Consider the following 18,438-nt stretch of genomic DNA (forward strand, 5'->3'; position numbering starts at 1 on the left):
TGCACTTATGGAAAATTTAAAGGTGCAAAAATGTGCAGAATACATATAATATACAATAATACATGAGATTTCCAAAATAGAGTATTCGTTATAATCTTCAACAAATAAAACGAGTCTCCTCAGTTGCGATCATAAAAATGTAAATTTGCATAAAAATCCTCAGTCATCATAATATTTTACAAAATCTCCTCATTCGTCATTTACTAACTAAATTACGTTCCATGTATACGAAAACAAGTGTACAAATACTTAAATATCGACAGACAGATTTGATTAAAATAGCAAAGAAAGCTGCCGCTACAAAGTGATGTTCGATAAAGTTTATTTTCAAATTATCAAACAGTTAGTTCAGAGTTTTCGCCGCGCCCACCTTTCCCATCGACAGAAATTTAAATTGTAGAATTGTTCATTATTAATTGATTGCCTCTGCTTGGTACGATCTGCATTTGTATTTTCTTTTTTACCGCGTCAGCGTATTGTTTTTAAAAGAAGAATCGATATCCGGTTTATCGGATTTTTAATTAAATATCCAGATATTACAGGAATAATGAATATTTTATTTATGGTGTCCTTTCAAAGATGATCACGGCGTTGCCAGTACCCTCGGTGAAGGTCTTTCACAAAACTTACTATCAGGAAAAAGGATCCAGGATAGGGAACAGTCAACCTGGAAGTCCTTTGGCCGAGAATGAAGCAGTGCTAGCGCTAGTTGACAAAGAACCTCCGGAATATTACTTTTGTGGCAAGGTAAGAACCATTATATCGATAAACCACAAGTATTAGATATTTTTTTTAATAAAAACAAACGTGTTCACGTAGTATCGTAGCTTAGAATACCATGCTTTTAGATACAGTGGCTACTAAAAGTATTTGTATTGTATTTGTAAATCATAGACAAAAAATATGACAAGCAATTTTTAAATTGAATAATCAGTTTCATGTTACGAAAATTGTCCTTTTATTTGCTTTTGATATCACGTATATATTTTTGCAACCTATTGGACATTTCAATAATAATTCGTTACGTGATTGTTCGCAGAATTTCACAGATCAACTATTTTTAAGAAAGTTATATTTATAAAACGAACAAATTGATCGAATTCACAAAATTAACAAAAACGAACTTGAGTTCTTCTCGTGTGCTCTTCATTTGTCATAGCGTTTACGTGTTATTTAGGTATGTACAAGTATTTGTACATTAAATTTCGCACTGTTTAATAGTATTTTCATATGACCACAAAAATTTGATACTATGAAAATGAAATTGTACAGGAGAACTGGTAAGAAAACGCTTTATCGAAGATTAAGACTATGCGCAAATACTTTTGTAGCCATTGTACTTTTGGAAATCTTTTTCCAAAGAAATTATAAAATTTTGTTGTATCGATCCTTTGCATGTATATTTATTAGTGCTTGAAGAACATTTATCACTTTGTCACTTTCTTCGGGTAAGAATAATCTAAATTACATGAGTTACCATTGCCATTATGTAGAACTCCTTTGGGAAAAAGTGTTCTCTCGGCTGACACGATTTCGGTCATTCTACTTGGGAAAATAAAAAAACTCTTGATCACTGACAGCTAAAAATTAGACGAAGAAAGTTAATAATGTTCTGAAGTGACATTTATCAAGCGTCTAAACATAATTCATAATCTCCACAATTGCAAAAGGTTAATTTAGTACCTGCTGCATTTAATTGACAAAGATCGATTACTTTTAATCTTTTAAACGTACGAATCGTCAGAATTTTCTTCAGAAAAATGACTAATTAGCGAAAACGAATGCAAAGCTACTGTCAGTGATTCTCTGAAAACAAAAGGTACTTGCTACTCGAAACAGTTCGACGCAAAGTTTAAGGAGATAATTTTACACGTGATTAGCGAAAAACTAAAAAGTCAGTGACTTTTTGAAAACAAAAGATATTTACGAAGTTATTGCATATAAAACTTAGTACATAAAGAGGAAAAGGTAATTTTTGTGACAGTTCGCTAAAAGAAGGCGGAAACAAAGTCTCTGAAAACAAAAGATATCGATCACGTTAGTTAAATATAGAAATTAGAAAGTTTCATAGTTAAAACTCAATCGATGGACAACCGCAAATGGTGTTTGCTACGTAGTAAAGATCACAAGCAAAATTTCGAAGAACATCGTACCAACCGATAAATCAACAGACCTCAATTACAATCTTAATTAACTCGAAGAAGTCTTATCTTAGTACATATGTATGTACATAGTTCTTCGTATAAATACAATCATTGTCTTCTTCCTTTGCTTCGCTCTTGGCTATTTTCAAGTGTAAATACAATTTACGTACGTGAAATTGATATCGATGAAAGACGCGATGAATTTCCACAAAATGCCTCGCACGCATCGCTTGTTCCAATTCAGGTTATTTATAATTTTTTAATCGATTTACGACGAACTACGGTACGGTTTCGAATTACGACGAATTTTAAACGAACTACGTAGCGTTCTTGGTATTGATGAAAACACGCATATACATAAGTAGTACGTAGTGACTCACGAAGGTAATTGAACACTTCCACAAACCTTTTATAAATATACTTGTTATGTATATTATGGAAAACATTTCAAGATTCCATTAATATTGTAACGAGATACGTCTATTATAATTACTAATTTCACGTGCATTTCGTAGAAGTCACAAAACCATCTACGCAGTTAATTATCCATTATTAATAAATCAGCCCATGATATATTTTAACGCACCCATTGTTATCGCTAGTTATATTTGAGGACAATAGGAAAAGAACGTAATTCTTCGTTAATTTTCTGATTTTAATGTTATTTGCTAGCTATTGTATAAAAGAATGTATTTTAAAATGAGACTATCAAAATGCGGATAATTAAGTGTACAATGAACATTTTTGTGAACGATCAATAATACTTACGTAATATTGGTATAATATCATTAGCCTAATCTCATAACGTTCAATATCCTCGAGATGTACGTTTCCAATAAATATCTTGTAATTTTTATATACATTTGCGGACTGTTTTCGAATTCTATCGATGCAATGATTAATTATATCTCATTACAAGTGTTGGAATATAATTTTCCAAACGTTGCGTATAACGCAAACAACGTATTCATAAAAATATTCTATGATAATTATTCGCGTAATTTTTATAAAAAAAAAACAGTGAAATTTCTAAAATTCGTAGAAAAATGAAGGATGCGGTCAAAGGTCGTTTCTGATCAAATATAAGATTACGAAGATAGACAAAGCACAAAATTAATGAGTTCTGAGATCGCGGAGGCGTTGTACACGATTTTCCTCGGAACGTTTAAAATATTATTGTTAATTAACTTAAATTATTCGCTTCTCTGTCAAACTTGATTTTCCAACACTCGCATTCTACCACTGTCGGCAAAAACTTTTCAATCTAGTCAAGTGCTCTTACGATGGCCGAACGTGTTCAAGAAACGATCTCTAATACTCCTACTGTTGCTGACGCAACGTTTTATCTCCCTATCCAAATGTTCTGTACTTTTTCAACGTCGTCGCTCTGAGATGTTACGTACTGACGTAATATCATTTCCTCTTTTACTTTTTTGAGAAAAGTTAAGTGCCTTATGTATATAGATATATTAGCGGTAAAAGCAAATGAACGTGCTTCGGTTTATTTTAAATGAATAAATACGTCAAACGAAGATTATACACGAGTAGTACGACTTTTATCAACGAAAAATATATGTATACACACAGTCTATCCCAAAAATAACGGAACTTCTTAAAAATAAGAAAGCAGAGAAATCCTTTCGACGAAAATCTTTTATTTTATTCAACTACTACCGAGACGTTGCGCGTCTTTTCGTGGTATCGCTTTGAGTATCGTAACGGCTCCTCTTCGTTGTTATTTGAAGCCGTGAGAAGAAAAAGTAGTTGCATCGCTGCATCTGATGAACAAAATGGGTGGTATGATATCTTAATTTGCTTGTTTTCAAGAAAAGCAATTACAGCCGCATTATCACGTAACAGAAGCAGATTTTTCAACGCGTCAGCGAACTCTATCCTGACGTTGATTGCTATAACTCTTTAGCTAATTCTTCAGCTAATTCTGTTATAACTCTAAGCTTTAAATGACATTAATCGCCATAAAAATTTAACTTGATGATAATAAAGGATGTATTTCTACGTGACAAAAGTTTCATTATTGTTGTCGCCATTGGTTTTTTCTAATCCTAAGAAGTTCGATTATTTTTAGGCAGACCGTGTGTAACACATGAGAATCGAATGATTCGTGTAATTTAACACGTGGGTGTTTCTGTTAAACGTTTTGATTCTCAAATGTTGTGTTCGTATATTTCATCGAACGAATAGTACAAATATACTTTTTGGAAATTACTTCATAATTCACAGTTTAAGCAAGGGAAGTTGTAAAATAAAATTAAGTGAACTAATCCAAATTATGGGAGTCACTTATTATCCGAAGATACCGTTTGAATGTTAATATGAATAAATAATTCGATCTGAAAATCATTGCTAACAAGTAGCACACAGGGACATTAATATATTCTCAATTATTAATTCAATAATAGCTGTACAAAATATTTGCAAAATTAAATAATTGTAATATTTAAAAAGTTTTTAAAGTTTCTTCCATATGTATAATCAAAATTTTACTATATAATATAGCATAAACCTTTGTCAAGAAGATTCCATTATATTTTTCCTGCAACAAATATCGATCATATTGATAATTAAGATGAGTGCAAGCATTTCTATAACTCTCATCCTCTCCGCAAATGATTATTTCAAATATATAAATGCAACCGCAATGATAAAAGCAGTTCTAAAACTTTTGATTAGAAGCAATCAGTCGCACAATCTGATTAAAAGTAAATGTAACGAAACATCGCACATCATTTCCAAATAATTTACATTAATTTAAAATTATTCATTTAAATTCAGTTGCGGCGCACGAAACTGAACAACTTCGGAATAATTTCATAGCTGCGAAACGCGGTGTACTCTACGTTCGGAAAAAACCGATGTCAGGGAAAATTGTGCCGTATTCTTTATCAGATTCCATCGTCGCTCTTTATAAATAGAATTTCCGGGGCAAGTCCGGTTAAAAACGCGGCGGACGTGATCCTCGTGTAAACGCGTGAACCGAGCGGCGGCACGCGTACGAGAAGAAAATCCTCCGACACGGAGAAAAGAAAGAAGAAAGGAGGCTACGAGCTTCGCTTATGAATTTCAAATGATTTCTACTTGAGATTTCAAAGGCAAATTACCTGTGAATGCGAAACTTTCGGCCGTTCAGAGGAATCCACGTATTCGGTGGGATTAACATTTTTTATTGCTCGTGAGAATCTGGGTCGAGAGAGGAATCGTCAATAAAAATTGAGAAATGCAAGAATGCGAGACGCGTAGTAGAATTTTTCCTGTATTTAGAAATAAATCTAGTACAGTGTGAAATTAAGACAAACTGCCTGCAAACACGAAACGTCAGAATGTGAAATTAGCGTTTTTGGTGTTAAGCTTGAGGAACTTGAACTTTTGATAATTCGAGATATATTAAGGAAAGACGAAATGAAAAGGATAAACGATTAATTTGTTTGATATGTAGATTATTTAATATATGGGATAAGTATTAACGAAGAAAAATATCTTTTTAACAAATTGAGTAAATTATCATATAAAATTAGAATAATTACTAGTTGGGATATTTATTTAATTAATGAAAAAAAATAGAAATTTTTGTATAGTGTTCTACGATAGACAGAATCGGTTAGTTTACGCAGACAGAGGGTATACATCAAATTCATACAGATATTTTTTCGAGTACCTCTTTACATTGCTTCTCTTTAGAACATTCCAAATGCATTTCAACTGCATTCATTTAACTCGACGCATTTAGCGAATGTATTTAAAAAATATTACTTGAATCCAAAGATCCAAGCAATTTAAACTTCAAATACAGAGATTCCAATTAGTATCAAATTATGTACGTATTATATTGCACGATATATATCATTTTTCGCATACATTTTGTTGTGCAACGTGTTTAATTGCATTGTATAAGGAAGTTGGAATTTAATATGTCAATTAGAGAACTACGATTCACTGACATATCCTTGGAAAATAGTGAGAAAGTGTTGCCTTCGACTTTGAAGCCTGAAACATTCGATACCTATTACTCAATAATGATAAAAACAACGATCGATATTACTTGTAGAAAGAAAGCAAGAAGAATCTAACATAATATAATATACGCTCACAACATCCGCTATTTTCTACCAGACTCCGAAAGGTGAAGGTTGAAATAAGGAGTTAGTGCAAACGCAATCTATGGATTAGCCATGTATATAGATGAAATTTTTATTTCAGCCTTATGACCCTTATTTTATTCTCAAATTTCCTCTCTAATACAGGCTTATTTAAATTGGGTAATAATAACGTGCATACGTAAGAGAAAATATCGTTTAACTTTTGCCTCTGTTTTCTCCTTCTTCTTGTTCGTATCTTATTGAATTTATTAGGTTGTCGGAAAAGTGTCTTCCTTTCGCGAACGTGTTTTTTACGACAGTGCACCTTCATACAAACGTGAAACCAAATCTGTGAAATGTCGCGGAGTTTATCTCAACAGAACAAAATGAATCGTACGTAATTCAGCAAAATAATATAAAATAAAAAACATTGTGCGTCTATTATTTCCTCATAAAACGAAAGAAACTTTTCGGACAACCTGATAGTTTCGGGTAAATTCTACGATAATTATTTCATTGATTTAAACAATCGGAAATTTTATGATTCGTAACACTTGACATTTCGCTAACTTTGATCTATTTTGGAATTTATATTGTGAAAGTTTTCTTCCTACAATTTTTTAACGTTTACATTTAAATGGCGCAAAATTTTATTTGTCAAACAAATATCGTCGTATCTGTAAAACACAGAAAAAGCTCGCCAACTTTTTTCTAAACCGCGATACAAGCACGCTGTCAAACTACAATTCCGATTAAAAAATTTTTATAGATCGTACCCGTGCAAATCTTCCAAACACCTGCAGGGTTCGTAGGACGACCACGTTTAGAGAGAGCTTGAATCCCTCTGAAACCCTTAAATTAGGCTTTAATTGCAAGTAATCTCATTTTATAAAATATCGATCAACAAATTCTCTGGCTGTTTCCTCGGGAACACCGTTTTCCCTATATTTCACGGGATAGCTGAAACTTCGTCCTACAAACGCGAGTTCTTTCCATCTGAATTTCATTATGAAACTTTACGGGACGCAGAACAAAGAAAAAAAGTAGCTCCGTGGAAATGTAGAATCTCCGTGAAAATTCTCATTCAGTCAAACGGTGTTGATTTTCTAGCAACAGCCAGAGGACGATAATTCGATTAGGGACCGACGAAAGTCTCTGGTCGACAGGGGGATGCGAACGGCTGCAAATTAATCACGATTTTTCCTTTGCATAATTTTTCCATGGAAAAATGGAAGCGCCACGTTTCTCCGTTGTAGCATAGCGAATTACCAGGACAGAAATTGAATATTTCCTGGACGCGGCGCGGCGTGCGGAAAATGACGTCATTGAAAACTCGTGGGCGTTCTGTTGAAGCGGCCCGTAACTACGCGATAAAGCACATAGAGTCCTGTTTGGAATTTATTTTCCCGCCTCTCACCGCGCACCTCCTCCGCAGGTAATTTTTATGAACATCCTTCCCCGATAATCGACGCTAAATTTAGCTGTTCTTTTTTTACATCTAAACGACCATCTTCTTCTTCGTCGTCGTCGTCGTTAATACAACTTTCGGGATAATAATAGGGCGATGAGATATGGAGTTGTTATCGTCGACACGATGCTTTACGATGTGGATCCTATGACGTGTAGAGACAGTGTTTGTTATTTTCGTTATTCTGGACGAAGGAATTTGTTGTTGTTGTGAAATGATTAATGGACTTTTACGATAATAATTATACGTTTCCTGTCTTGAGATTCTTTTTCGCGTACATCGTGTGAATGGAGTGAAGCGAAAGTGAGAATATTAAGTTTAGATGATTGGAAGGTTGAAAAGAAACTTAATTTCGAACTGCTACGAATTATAACATTCTAAAACATTGCAAATGTGATTTTGTCGTAATTTTGTTTGAATCCCTCAGACTAATAGATAATACTCCTATATAGATTGTTATAATCTTTCTGACATTGGAATATACAATTTCGTGATGAATGCAACTGTATACATTTTCTACTTGAAAGATTATGATTAGTCTATTCATTTCTCCGAGTTTGAATGTATCATAGGCTATATTATTTTATTGCTATGATTACTATTAGAAGGAAACGTCTCAACGGGGGACTCTTAACTTTTATTTCAGGCATAAGCTGCTTTCCTGTTGGGAAAACATTGAGAAAAATATGAAAGAAACGTTTTTAATATACGTTATTTCCTGTTTCAATTTTCCAAACAAATCCAACATCAAAAGCAAGATCAGCTGTAGTAGGATCAAAGGCGAAGTTTCAGTTAAGATCGAATATAAATGTATACGAGCTGTGAATTTATTAAATTTGATTTCAAAAATTATTTTTTGAGAGAAAAGACCAGGACTGCGTTGACGAAGGAAAATAAAATCAGTTAGATTTTCATGAATAACGGAATAAGTTGAGAATAAATGAAATTAACAGATTTTTATTTGAAAAAATGATAGATTTGAATAAATAGTTGAATTTTACCCACCATATGAGGAAAATTATACAGTTTTTGGTGTTTCGCTGGTTAACGTCGCATGACGGTAACCTAAGTTGAAATCTGCTAGTTAGCAAAATGATGCAATTTGAGAAATTCATTAAAACCTTCAAGGTTCAGCCTTGAAACTCGATATTATCTATGGATAGTGAGAGGGGAAATGCGAAGCTCGAATTTTCACTATTTCAATGCTAGAAATTGCTTCCCTTGGATGTTCGTCCGCCTTGAAAATTTGAAAGTAATCTCAGAAATCCTTGAATATGAAACGAAAACGCCTTAAACGAACCATCTAAATTTTCTGCGAATTTATTAACGAACTTTCCAATAATTACAACTGTTGTAAATCATCATTGAAATGTTTTCAGGTAATATTTACAAATTTCATACGGATATTTTGAGAGCAGAATGATTAGCATATAATTAAAAAGAAAAGAAAAAACCGGAAAGCATTTCCTTTTCGTTGTCCCTATAATCTATAAAAAATATATATAAAATATATAAAAAAGTGCTCAAAGCTCTTTTGTTTATCTCTTATTTCAAACCATTTTTTTTTCATCGCTCAAACATAGCGTAAATGCGCTCGCATGCTTAATAGATTATTTTATGCCATTTTAACGCTTTTCTCTGTTTGTTATGATTTTCATAAAGAGAATGCTAAAAATTAATACGATACTATAGCTATCCGTTTAATTATTCCATCACAATTTAATTAATAATAGGTTTTTTTAAACATGACGTCGCGCGTCCAAGTTCTGGTGTTTCTTCTTCGTTTAACTTCTCAGTTGCAGGATATTTCAAGAATTCTATTTCTAATTAAGTCGATCCACTCCTGCGCAGCGTACTGGGAACAATGTTTGCTTTCGCGTAACTCTACATATAAAGGAAAATTCCTCACAAAGAGGAACCTTCAAAGTTAAAGCTCGCATTTAGCAAAGTAACTTGCTAACGGCAGCTAACACAACATTAAATAAACTATCTTTTAAACAATGAAACATTGTAGGAAAAGAACAAGCAACAAAGAACAAAAGAACAAGTACGCTTTCAAAGAACCGTACGAAATGTGGAAAAAATTCTTTTATAAATGGAAGGTATAGAATTTTATTCTTTGAAAAATTTTGAAGATTACGTCTAAACTTGAAATTTAAAGTCGATGACATTTTGCTTAGATCACGATGAATACAGATATCAAAGCAGCACTGAAAGTGAAAATAAATCGAAGAAATTACAGAACGTCTAGACGGAGAAAAATTATTATTTCGCAAGATAACAGTATCGTAATATAATTAAGAAAAAGAATTTAGTGTTCGAAGTAACTAGAATTCTAAAAATATTGAAAATGGTTACTTGATTTTCATTAAACTAAAAGAATTATGATAATATGTATAGAACATAAATTTTTATAAACAATACAAATTTTATTAAAGAACGTACAGATCCAATTTCTACGACGATGTTCCACTTTATTAATTTAATTATTTTGATTCATTTCATTCCAATTACATAATTTCAATCAATTTAAATTCCATCAAATATTAACTCGTATAATTATTCTATTATTCGTATTAATTTCTCAATCTCTATATGTATCAGTTATTTATTTAATTATTTATTAGTTACTATCAATCTCACCTTTAAAAAGAAAGATTCTTGTTTCACAGTGTCATTTTTTTAATATACTCATACTACTCGTAGAATAATCTGATAAACTACGTAAAGTATAAACTATGAAGCTGATTATTGATTCAGGCTTTTTCAATGTTTTCGAAGGTCAATTCTTTACACGTGGTAGTTGGATCATTGCTGTTGGGCGCAGTGGTATTGGTGGTCGGTCTGGTGCAACTTGCACCTGGTGCAGAAGCTGCACAAAACTCTACCGCCCTTATCGTCGTTGGATGCAGTTTGCTGGTGATTGGCGTGTTCCTCGCGCCCCTCAGAGCTTTGTGCATCAAGAAACAAAAGGCTGGTCAGAAGGATGGAACACATCAAAGAAGTGTTACCAGCATAGACATGCTTTTGGCTCAACACAGGTGAGTCCGGACGCAGTGCGGATTATGTTTTGCGACTGAAATAATACAAACGACGACACGAGCATCATAGACGACTTGTTTAATCGCTCGTGAAATTTTTATTGTTTCGTTGATTGAGAGAAAACATCGATACAATTTTCCTCTGTTACTTAATTTATGAATAAATGTGGGAAAATTTGAATATTTCATTCAATAAAATTTGATGTATATGTAAAATTAAAATTTATAAAATTTAATGTAAATATTTGATTCATTTGATATATTTTAACATTGTTGTCGCGTCAAACGTAATGTAATCGGTTTGAAATCGTAAAGAGATAGTTCTTTTTTTTTTTTAAATTAGGGAAATCTTGCAATAAATCAAAGAAAATTATTAATATTAGATCTGTCGAAAAATTCTATTGTTTCTTATGTTCCTATTTGCTTACTCGTTTTAAAACTTATTCGCTAACTTGTGATACGATGACTATCATTGTATGAGATCGTATTCCATTTTTCAAGTGATTCAGTAACTTCATTAGCATAAGAATCTTTTATTTTTTTATTGAAATTATGTCATCTTCATTCTTTAAATATTTTTTATCCAGAAGATAACGATCGAAGTAATTGAGAATCAAAAAGGATCAGATCAAGTCATTCTTTTCAAAACCGATTTAGAAATTTTCTATCGCGACGCACACGCGATAACATTACCTTCTGGTATTCGTACAAAGTAGTATCATTATCTAATAGCGTATTTATCGTTAAACTTTTAGTAACAAATTGATAATTGCCATCTGCATTCATCGTCTCTGTGCCCGAGATGAAAATAATAGAAATCAGATGTAAACGACGAAACTTTCCCGCAGAGTTACTAACTTTCGAAGCCAATTCCAGTTTTGAAATTAACCCTTGATATTCGAATAAGGATTAAATGAGAAAGTTTGAAGTTTATGAGAAACGAATAGAAAAGACTTTATAATAAGTGAATAAAACGCAGTAGTAACATTGCTGAATATTTTTTCACAAACAGAGACTTCACAGTGCTGACGCCTGATGAATTGGAAGATCTCGTCGGCCGACCAACCTCCGCCCTGGAGAATAAAATCCGCAAACAGGGACACAATACCTAGGTATTGTCGGCCTCGAAGAAGGCCCATTCATCGTCACCATCGCGCTCGAACACGCCATCGTCATCGACGTCGCCAGGAACTAGCTCATCCATTCTCTACACGCATCGTTACGACTCTCGAGAACATAGTCTGGTTTAAGCAAGAATAAAAAAGAAAAAGCAGAAAAATCGAAAAAGGCGAGAAAAAAGGAAACTGGCGTACGGTCAGCTTGACTTTTTAGATAAAATCAATTTTCGACTAGTGTGCACGTACCAAGAGCTGTTTCTTTCTACGAAGGTTGCACGTCTTGCCTTTAGCTTGGTGCAAGCGGTATCCCTAAGGCGATCGAGCGAAACATCATGAATATCATGAACGATTACGTTGCTTTCGTTTGATAAGCACACGCGATAGAATCGCCTACAAACACATAGTACATTCTTTACGATTGATTGACCGTTGTTGTTGCTTCGTGGACTCGGGTCCAATTGTTCCGAACACGAATAAAAGATCATGCAGCAGAAACTCGACATGTGAATCGAAGAAAAGTCGACGACACCGGCAAGGAAGATATTAACCGAAGACGCTGAAATGTTGACTACTACTTGAAAGGGGCATAACGTGATGACGATGAAGGTGATCAATTGGGCTAACGATCCCTTCTAACCGTGAACATTTTCTTCGTAAATCGATTGGACGAATCGGAGAGTTTGAATGGAGAAGTTACAGAACGAGTGGCATTCAATTCGCATAAAATATGCAAAAGATAAAGCAAAAAGGGACCTAATTACCGGCTGCCTTCCTTTCATCGTCGTCCAAAACTCTCTCGGTTCACTGTAGGATCTTATTTCCTTAAGCACGTGCGGACTTTACTATCGTTTCATAGCAGCAGCACACTTGTTTCGAACGATCCTGTGTACGAATGTTTTGACTAGAGTAATCGTGTAATGTATTTCAAGTATAGTTAATCCCGTGATCGTTCGTTGGCTCGCAAAAGCGTCGAGAATTGCGAAAACAGACCCGATGCACGCGAATTACGTTTCAGCTGAGTCTTTGCACCACTTGTCGTTTGATAAGGGTAAGAGTAGAGTTTCAACATGACGAAATCGACTCGTACGCGCGAATCTCAAGAGGATCTGCCTTTTGGTTATACTCGTTGAAGACTATACCAATGACGAAACTAGTCTTCCCTCGAACGAACACAGCAGAATACATTCGTCGTCGAGGAGTCTAGCTTATTTGTTCGTGTAGAAATCTTCGAAGAATCTTCGACAAAGGAATGATCGGAGAAGATTTGTGTAGATGGCTGATCGAATTGTCACCAGGAACATCCAAAGGCTGCTTCACGGCTAACGATCACTGAAAGTTTTCGATTGTTCGGAACATCGTTTACCACAAGAGACCAAAAAAGCAATTTCGTTCGAGACTTCATTGTGTTCAAATCGCCAAGATACAAGTCTGACTCTCAAGTACGTTAACCGTTTAAACGTTATTAGAGAAAAAAACATTTAAATAAAAATATAGATCGATCGGTCGACGTGCCGCGGACAAAAAAATAAAGAAATCATGTATCGTAAAGTTTTTTGTATAAAAATTTAGATTAATTATAGCACTTGATTACTTCATTGCAACTGATCACTTCACGAAATGAAAGGATGGGACGAAGAGAAAGGGACAACAAGAGGGTAAAAGAAGATCGAGACGCGAAGGAAAAGAGCAGTAAATAAGTTTCATGCATTTGATGACGCGTGATGTTTAGAATTTAGCGATTTGGAAACGATCAAGCGAGCCAAGTAAGTAGCTTGGAGCGGCCTTGTTACAGTCAACAGACACCCTGCAGATACTCGGAAAATATTTTTAGTCGGGACCTGGTGCCCGTCCACTTGCCAGTAATACGTTTAAGTGAATAAACTTTCACACTATAAGTATCTATCACCGCATGATGTATTTGCACATATCTTCGACTATTAAGTAGTAGCTGTAAAAAGATTTGGAAGAATTTGGGTAAACGGAGAGGAATATGTATTTGTATGCACGAAACAGCGTGACGAGAGTCGATATCTCGAAAAAAGAACTTCTTAACTGATGAAAACGTCATATCTAATTAAGCGATTAATTCTCGAAACAAGGATTAACTTGCGAACGAACTAGAAATTATTTCATTCAACCATTATGTAGATAATAACGATATCATACCTAGAATTAATTTGCATAGTTTCTTTAAACATCCATCTGCTCCTCTAAGGCCACACAAAACTATATAGCCGTACATATGTATACCGCGTAAACGGAGAACGACAGTTACTTTCGGATATCGAGTTCCTGCTAAATTATCGCTACAATATCTTGTCAATACTGTTTGCGTTCGATGAGATACGTTTCGAACAAGAAAAACGATAATTAAGGCGAGAAAACGAGTAACGAGAACGAAAATGAAAAGATCTACGGTCTCGTAAATATTTGAATAGTTTAAAATAACGAAAAAAGAAAATGATTACCGAGCCGACCTCGCTCGAGATACTTTGCGAACGTTCTAATAATCTAGTGAATTTTACGAGCGGCGATATATTTCATAAAATATTTTTATGGTCGACAAATACCATGAGAGAGTTTAAGGAACAAAACGAGAGCAAAGGTTCGCGATATACATACATATACATACGTATTACGTATACACGTGTCTTTTAAATTAGTAATTCATTTCGCGGACATTTGTGTACAGATAATTATGTACTGTACTTAAATCATATCAGGATTGTTAGGTGTTTCATTCGGACACCGTTTCGTTGATTCTCGCGGCGCACGTTTCTATGATTTCGAGCATCGTTCTCCAGCGAAATTCTCCTCGCGGTTCACCAAGAACAGTTTCACGAGTGTTTTCAAGAGTTTTCATCGTGCAACAATATGAATGTCGTATCATAATAATCGTGGCATGATAGAAACGAATGTAACGCGGTTCATCTACTTGACACCCGTTATACGAGATCGTGGAACACGGTAATATATTATTCCGTTCCATGAAATAACTATAGAGAAATTCGTGGTTTTCATCGATCGTCGAAAGACGATTCGAAGGAAATTCGATCATAAATTGAACGTGTCGTAGCCGAACAATGAGGCCGCGAATGCTGAAACATACCGGAAAACGAATATTAATAAATTATGTGCTTCATATTACGAAACATAAATCGATGTTTAGGCTTAGTCCATAGGCGTTAAGGCTGCTCGTTCGTTTGTTAAAGAAATGATGGAGTGAACGAGACTCTCGAAGAGCGATTAAAAATATTGTCGAATTTAGGGATAATTGCTCGAGAAAAAAACGATCGTATCGATCCCAGAAAGGCTGTTAGAATCATATTACATTTTCTATTTCATGCGTATAATTATAAATGATAATTCACATTCGAGGATTCGATTCTCTATACACGCCCAGACTATCGTAGACGATCGTTTCCTAATAAATAACTAAGAAATATTAGATTCATAAAATTTTTACAAATTTTAGTGCGATTTAATATTAGAATACGCATTACGAATAATAATCTTCCGATGTCGATCAATTCAATGGAATAATACTATTACGATACAAAATTAAGAAGTTATACATAATAATTTCAGATAGATAATACCAAAAAGTACTTTATATATACATATATGTAAAAAAGATCATATATTAGCGTTAAATTTTAGAAACCTTTACTGGACAAACAGATTTCTGTTTAAATCCTGTTTTTTTACACACCCTCTATATAGGTATGCATTTGTATAAATATCCGCAGTCTAATTATAACAGTTCTAAACAGCTTAAAATCCAATGTATTCAATAAATTTCAATTATAAAAGTAATCTATATGTGGCGGTCATGAGATTCATAATGGCGTAAGTCAAGATTTCGGAAATCTATATTTAATATGCAAGCATCTCTTAAAAGTATCGTTTCTTTAGTTTCCGAATTAACGAAGTTATAACTTTCATCTCTCTTGCAATACAATTTCACCACTTGAAGAATTACAAATTTGTTATTATATAATAGTAAAACAGTGGATTGACTTACACCATTATGATTCGCGTTCAGCTCTCCGTACGATTCAAACGAATAAATATCATATCCATAGTATATGGTCTCCTTTAACAATAATTGTTTAATATTTTATTCGTGTAATGCCGATCGATAACTACCATTTTCTGGGCGTACAGAATGAATCCAGGCACACGAACATTGCGAAAAATCTATCGTTCGAAATTTTTACCGATTTTCTCATTGATGGCTAACGATAACGATGCGTACGGTGTTGTGAATTCCTGCAACAAGGAAGAAAGACAAACTCACGCTTAACAGCGTTAATGAACGTTTAAATAGCGTTACGTCATCTTTCATTGAGAATGGAAGTGAATGGAACAGCTTAATTAATCAGCATTTGTTTACGTGAAAATGTCATTAAATTATTACAGTCGATCTCGTTCTCAATCGTGTCGCTAATAATCGTGAACATAATGACGTAAGATTAAACGATAACACTACGTAACTAACGTAAGTTACTATAAGTAAAAAAACATAGAACGTGGATAGACGAGGTAGCATTCATTTCGAGTAATTCTCGAGCAACAAATTCGCGCCTGCAAATCTTTTCCTTTCGTTCACGGACAATGGTCGTGGTTTCGGAACCATATCTTTTTTGGTCCTCGATTAAGGAAACGAACGCTGAACAAGTTACGTCAATGCTCTGTCACAACACCTTAACAAAAAATTCAACAGCAACGTCCTCATTAATGTAAAATTTCGCAATTTAATAGAGAGTTAAGGGAAATTAATGCGTGTGTGATAACGAACCATTTAATTATGTAAGATATCGATTTTGTCTTATGATTTATACGATCGGCGTTCTGTCTTATTAATTAAGGATCAACAAAGGGTAGAGCGTACGTTTCTTCTTTTTTGCAACGAGCAATGAATTTCGAAGGAAACATATCTATCAAACAAGCGATACGTAGATAACTATTTTTTCATTGCCATTAGTATATACAGCAGAATGAAGTAAAAAAAGAGTAAGAGAAAAAAGAAAAAAGAAAAAAAAAGGGGAAAGAGCGATTGAAACGACGCTAGATACGCCGCTACTGAACATTCGTTTATTATCGAACGACATCCCATTTTCGCTGAGATTTCCTTCTACAGTGAGAGACGTTTGCCTTAATTTGTAAAATGTCCGCTTCCTTTACATATATAAACATAAATCTTAGGAGGAGTTAGCAAAAACGAATAGTTTCGATGATGGATAAATATGAATACGTTTCTAGGCGAGCAAGCAGTTATTTTCGAACGTGAAGTAATTTGTAATAGATGAAAGGGGAAAAGGGCGATGGAAATATTTTTGGGAGAAACAAAGATTTGGATTCTCCTCTGTTCTTGGCGAATTCATTTCGTTTCGCGTATAAAACACGACAGAACAGTAAGGATATTGTCATTGCTAAAGTTATAGTTTCTTATCATTTCGAAATGCAAAGTTAGTTTCCTCCTTATCTGACGCTTCATTAATCAGTATGATCAATGTCTCAAGACATTGTATTTCTCCCTAAAATATTGCTCCCATGGTAGTACTTAATGTGAAACGAATCTGGGTAAGGTGCAACAAGGAAAATATCATTCATATATTAATTAGAAATATTATTAAAATTGAAAATAAAACCAAAGATAGATATCCTGATTTTGCAATAATTTAAACGTAAATGCATCGTACATTTAAAATTGATTTTTTTTTTCATTTCATAATTGACTAAACCACGTTTCTCAATAATTTTTAACTGCTTCAATTTATCATAAATTCATCGAAATTACAAATCTCACTCAAGATAATAAGAATTATAAAATTATGTATATGATTTATACGGTGGGAGTCTATCATACTTTATTTGCACAGAACAATTATAATTAATAAAGGAGAACAGATTTCTTGTTGCATATTGGTATCCAGTTTAATATTAAGTCATTCAACGCACACACTTAGCTGTAAGAATTTTTATAATGGTGCTCTATGAGATCGTCTCTGCCGTCGAATGCTGATATCATCACACGATTTGTCTCTTTTAAATATCAAAACTTTTCTTTTTGTCGCTTATTAAAGCTAGATGAACGAATCGAAAATATATTGCGTGTATTTACATCTTTGGCTTATTCCACAGAACACCACGGTACACGCTGAGTACTTTTTATTGTAAATATTAGGATACGTAAAGGAAGGATACAAAAAGGTGATAAAAAAACAGGGGTAGGATGAGTTCAACGCGCAATGATAATTTTTTTGTTAGTCGTAGAGGACGTTCGACGACCGTAAAAAGATGATTATTATTGTTACTATCCTTATTATATATAAGTAGCCGTGTTTAATGACCAATTGGGATGTCATGACAAAATTGTTAGGACGAATTTTAATTGAAGTTACTAAAGGTGGACAGTTTTTAATCCGTGTCTGATAAAAAAAAAGAGAAGTTGCTACCGAGAATGATTTAAAAAAATTTCATACAAATTTCATGTTTAATTACGATTGTCTTCTGTATTTCTAATTCCCACTCGATATTTCACACATATTTTAGTTGAAGTTAAAATTG

The 18,438-nt window shown here is 33.8% G+C and overlaps 1 protein-coding gene across 1 annotated transcript in view; it reads left to right on the forward strand.

Annotated features, from left to right (window-relative positions):
* LOC117235233 overlaps positions 1–16,638 on the forward strand; it is a 29,739-nt gene extending 13,101 nt beyond the window's left edge. Inside the window, exons 2-4 of the mRNA XM_033497070.1 lie at positions 580–747; positions 10,488–10,747; positions 11,760–16,638. Coding sequence (XP_033352961.1) covers positions 580–747; positions 10,488–10,747; positions 11,760–11,859 — 528 coding nt within the window. The 3' untranslated portion in view covers positions 11,860–16,638. The remainder of the gene's footprint in view (positions 1–579; positions 748–10,487; positions 10,748–11,759) is intronic.
* The last annotated feature ends 1,800 nt before the right edge of the window (positions 16,639–18,438 follow it).

The sequence above is a fragment of the Bombus vosnesenskii genome, unplaced genomic scaffold (genome assembly GCF_011952255.1).
Source record: "Bombus vosnesenskii isolate JDL3184/JDL3185 unplaced genomic scaffold, Bvos_JDL3184-5_v1.1 scf7180000013314, whole genome shotgun sequence".
NCBI lineage: Eukaryota > Metazoa > Arthropoda > Insecta > Hymenoptera > Apidae > Bombus > Bombus vosnesenskii.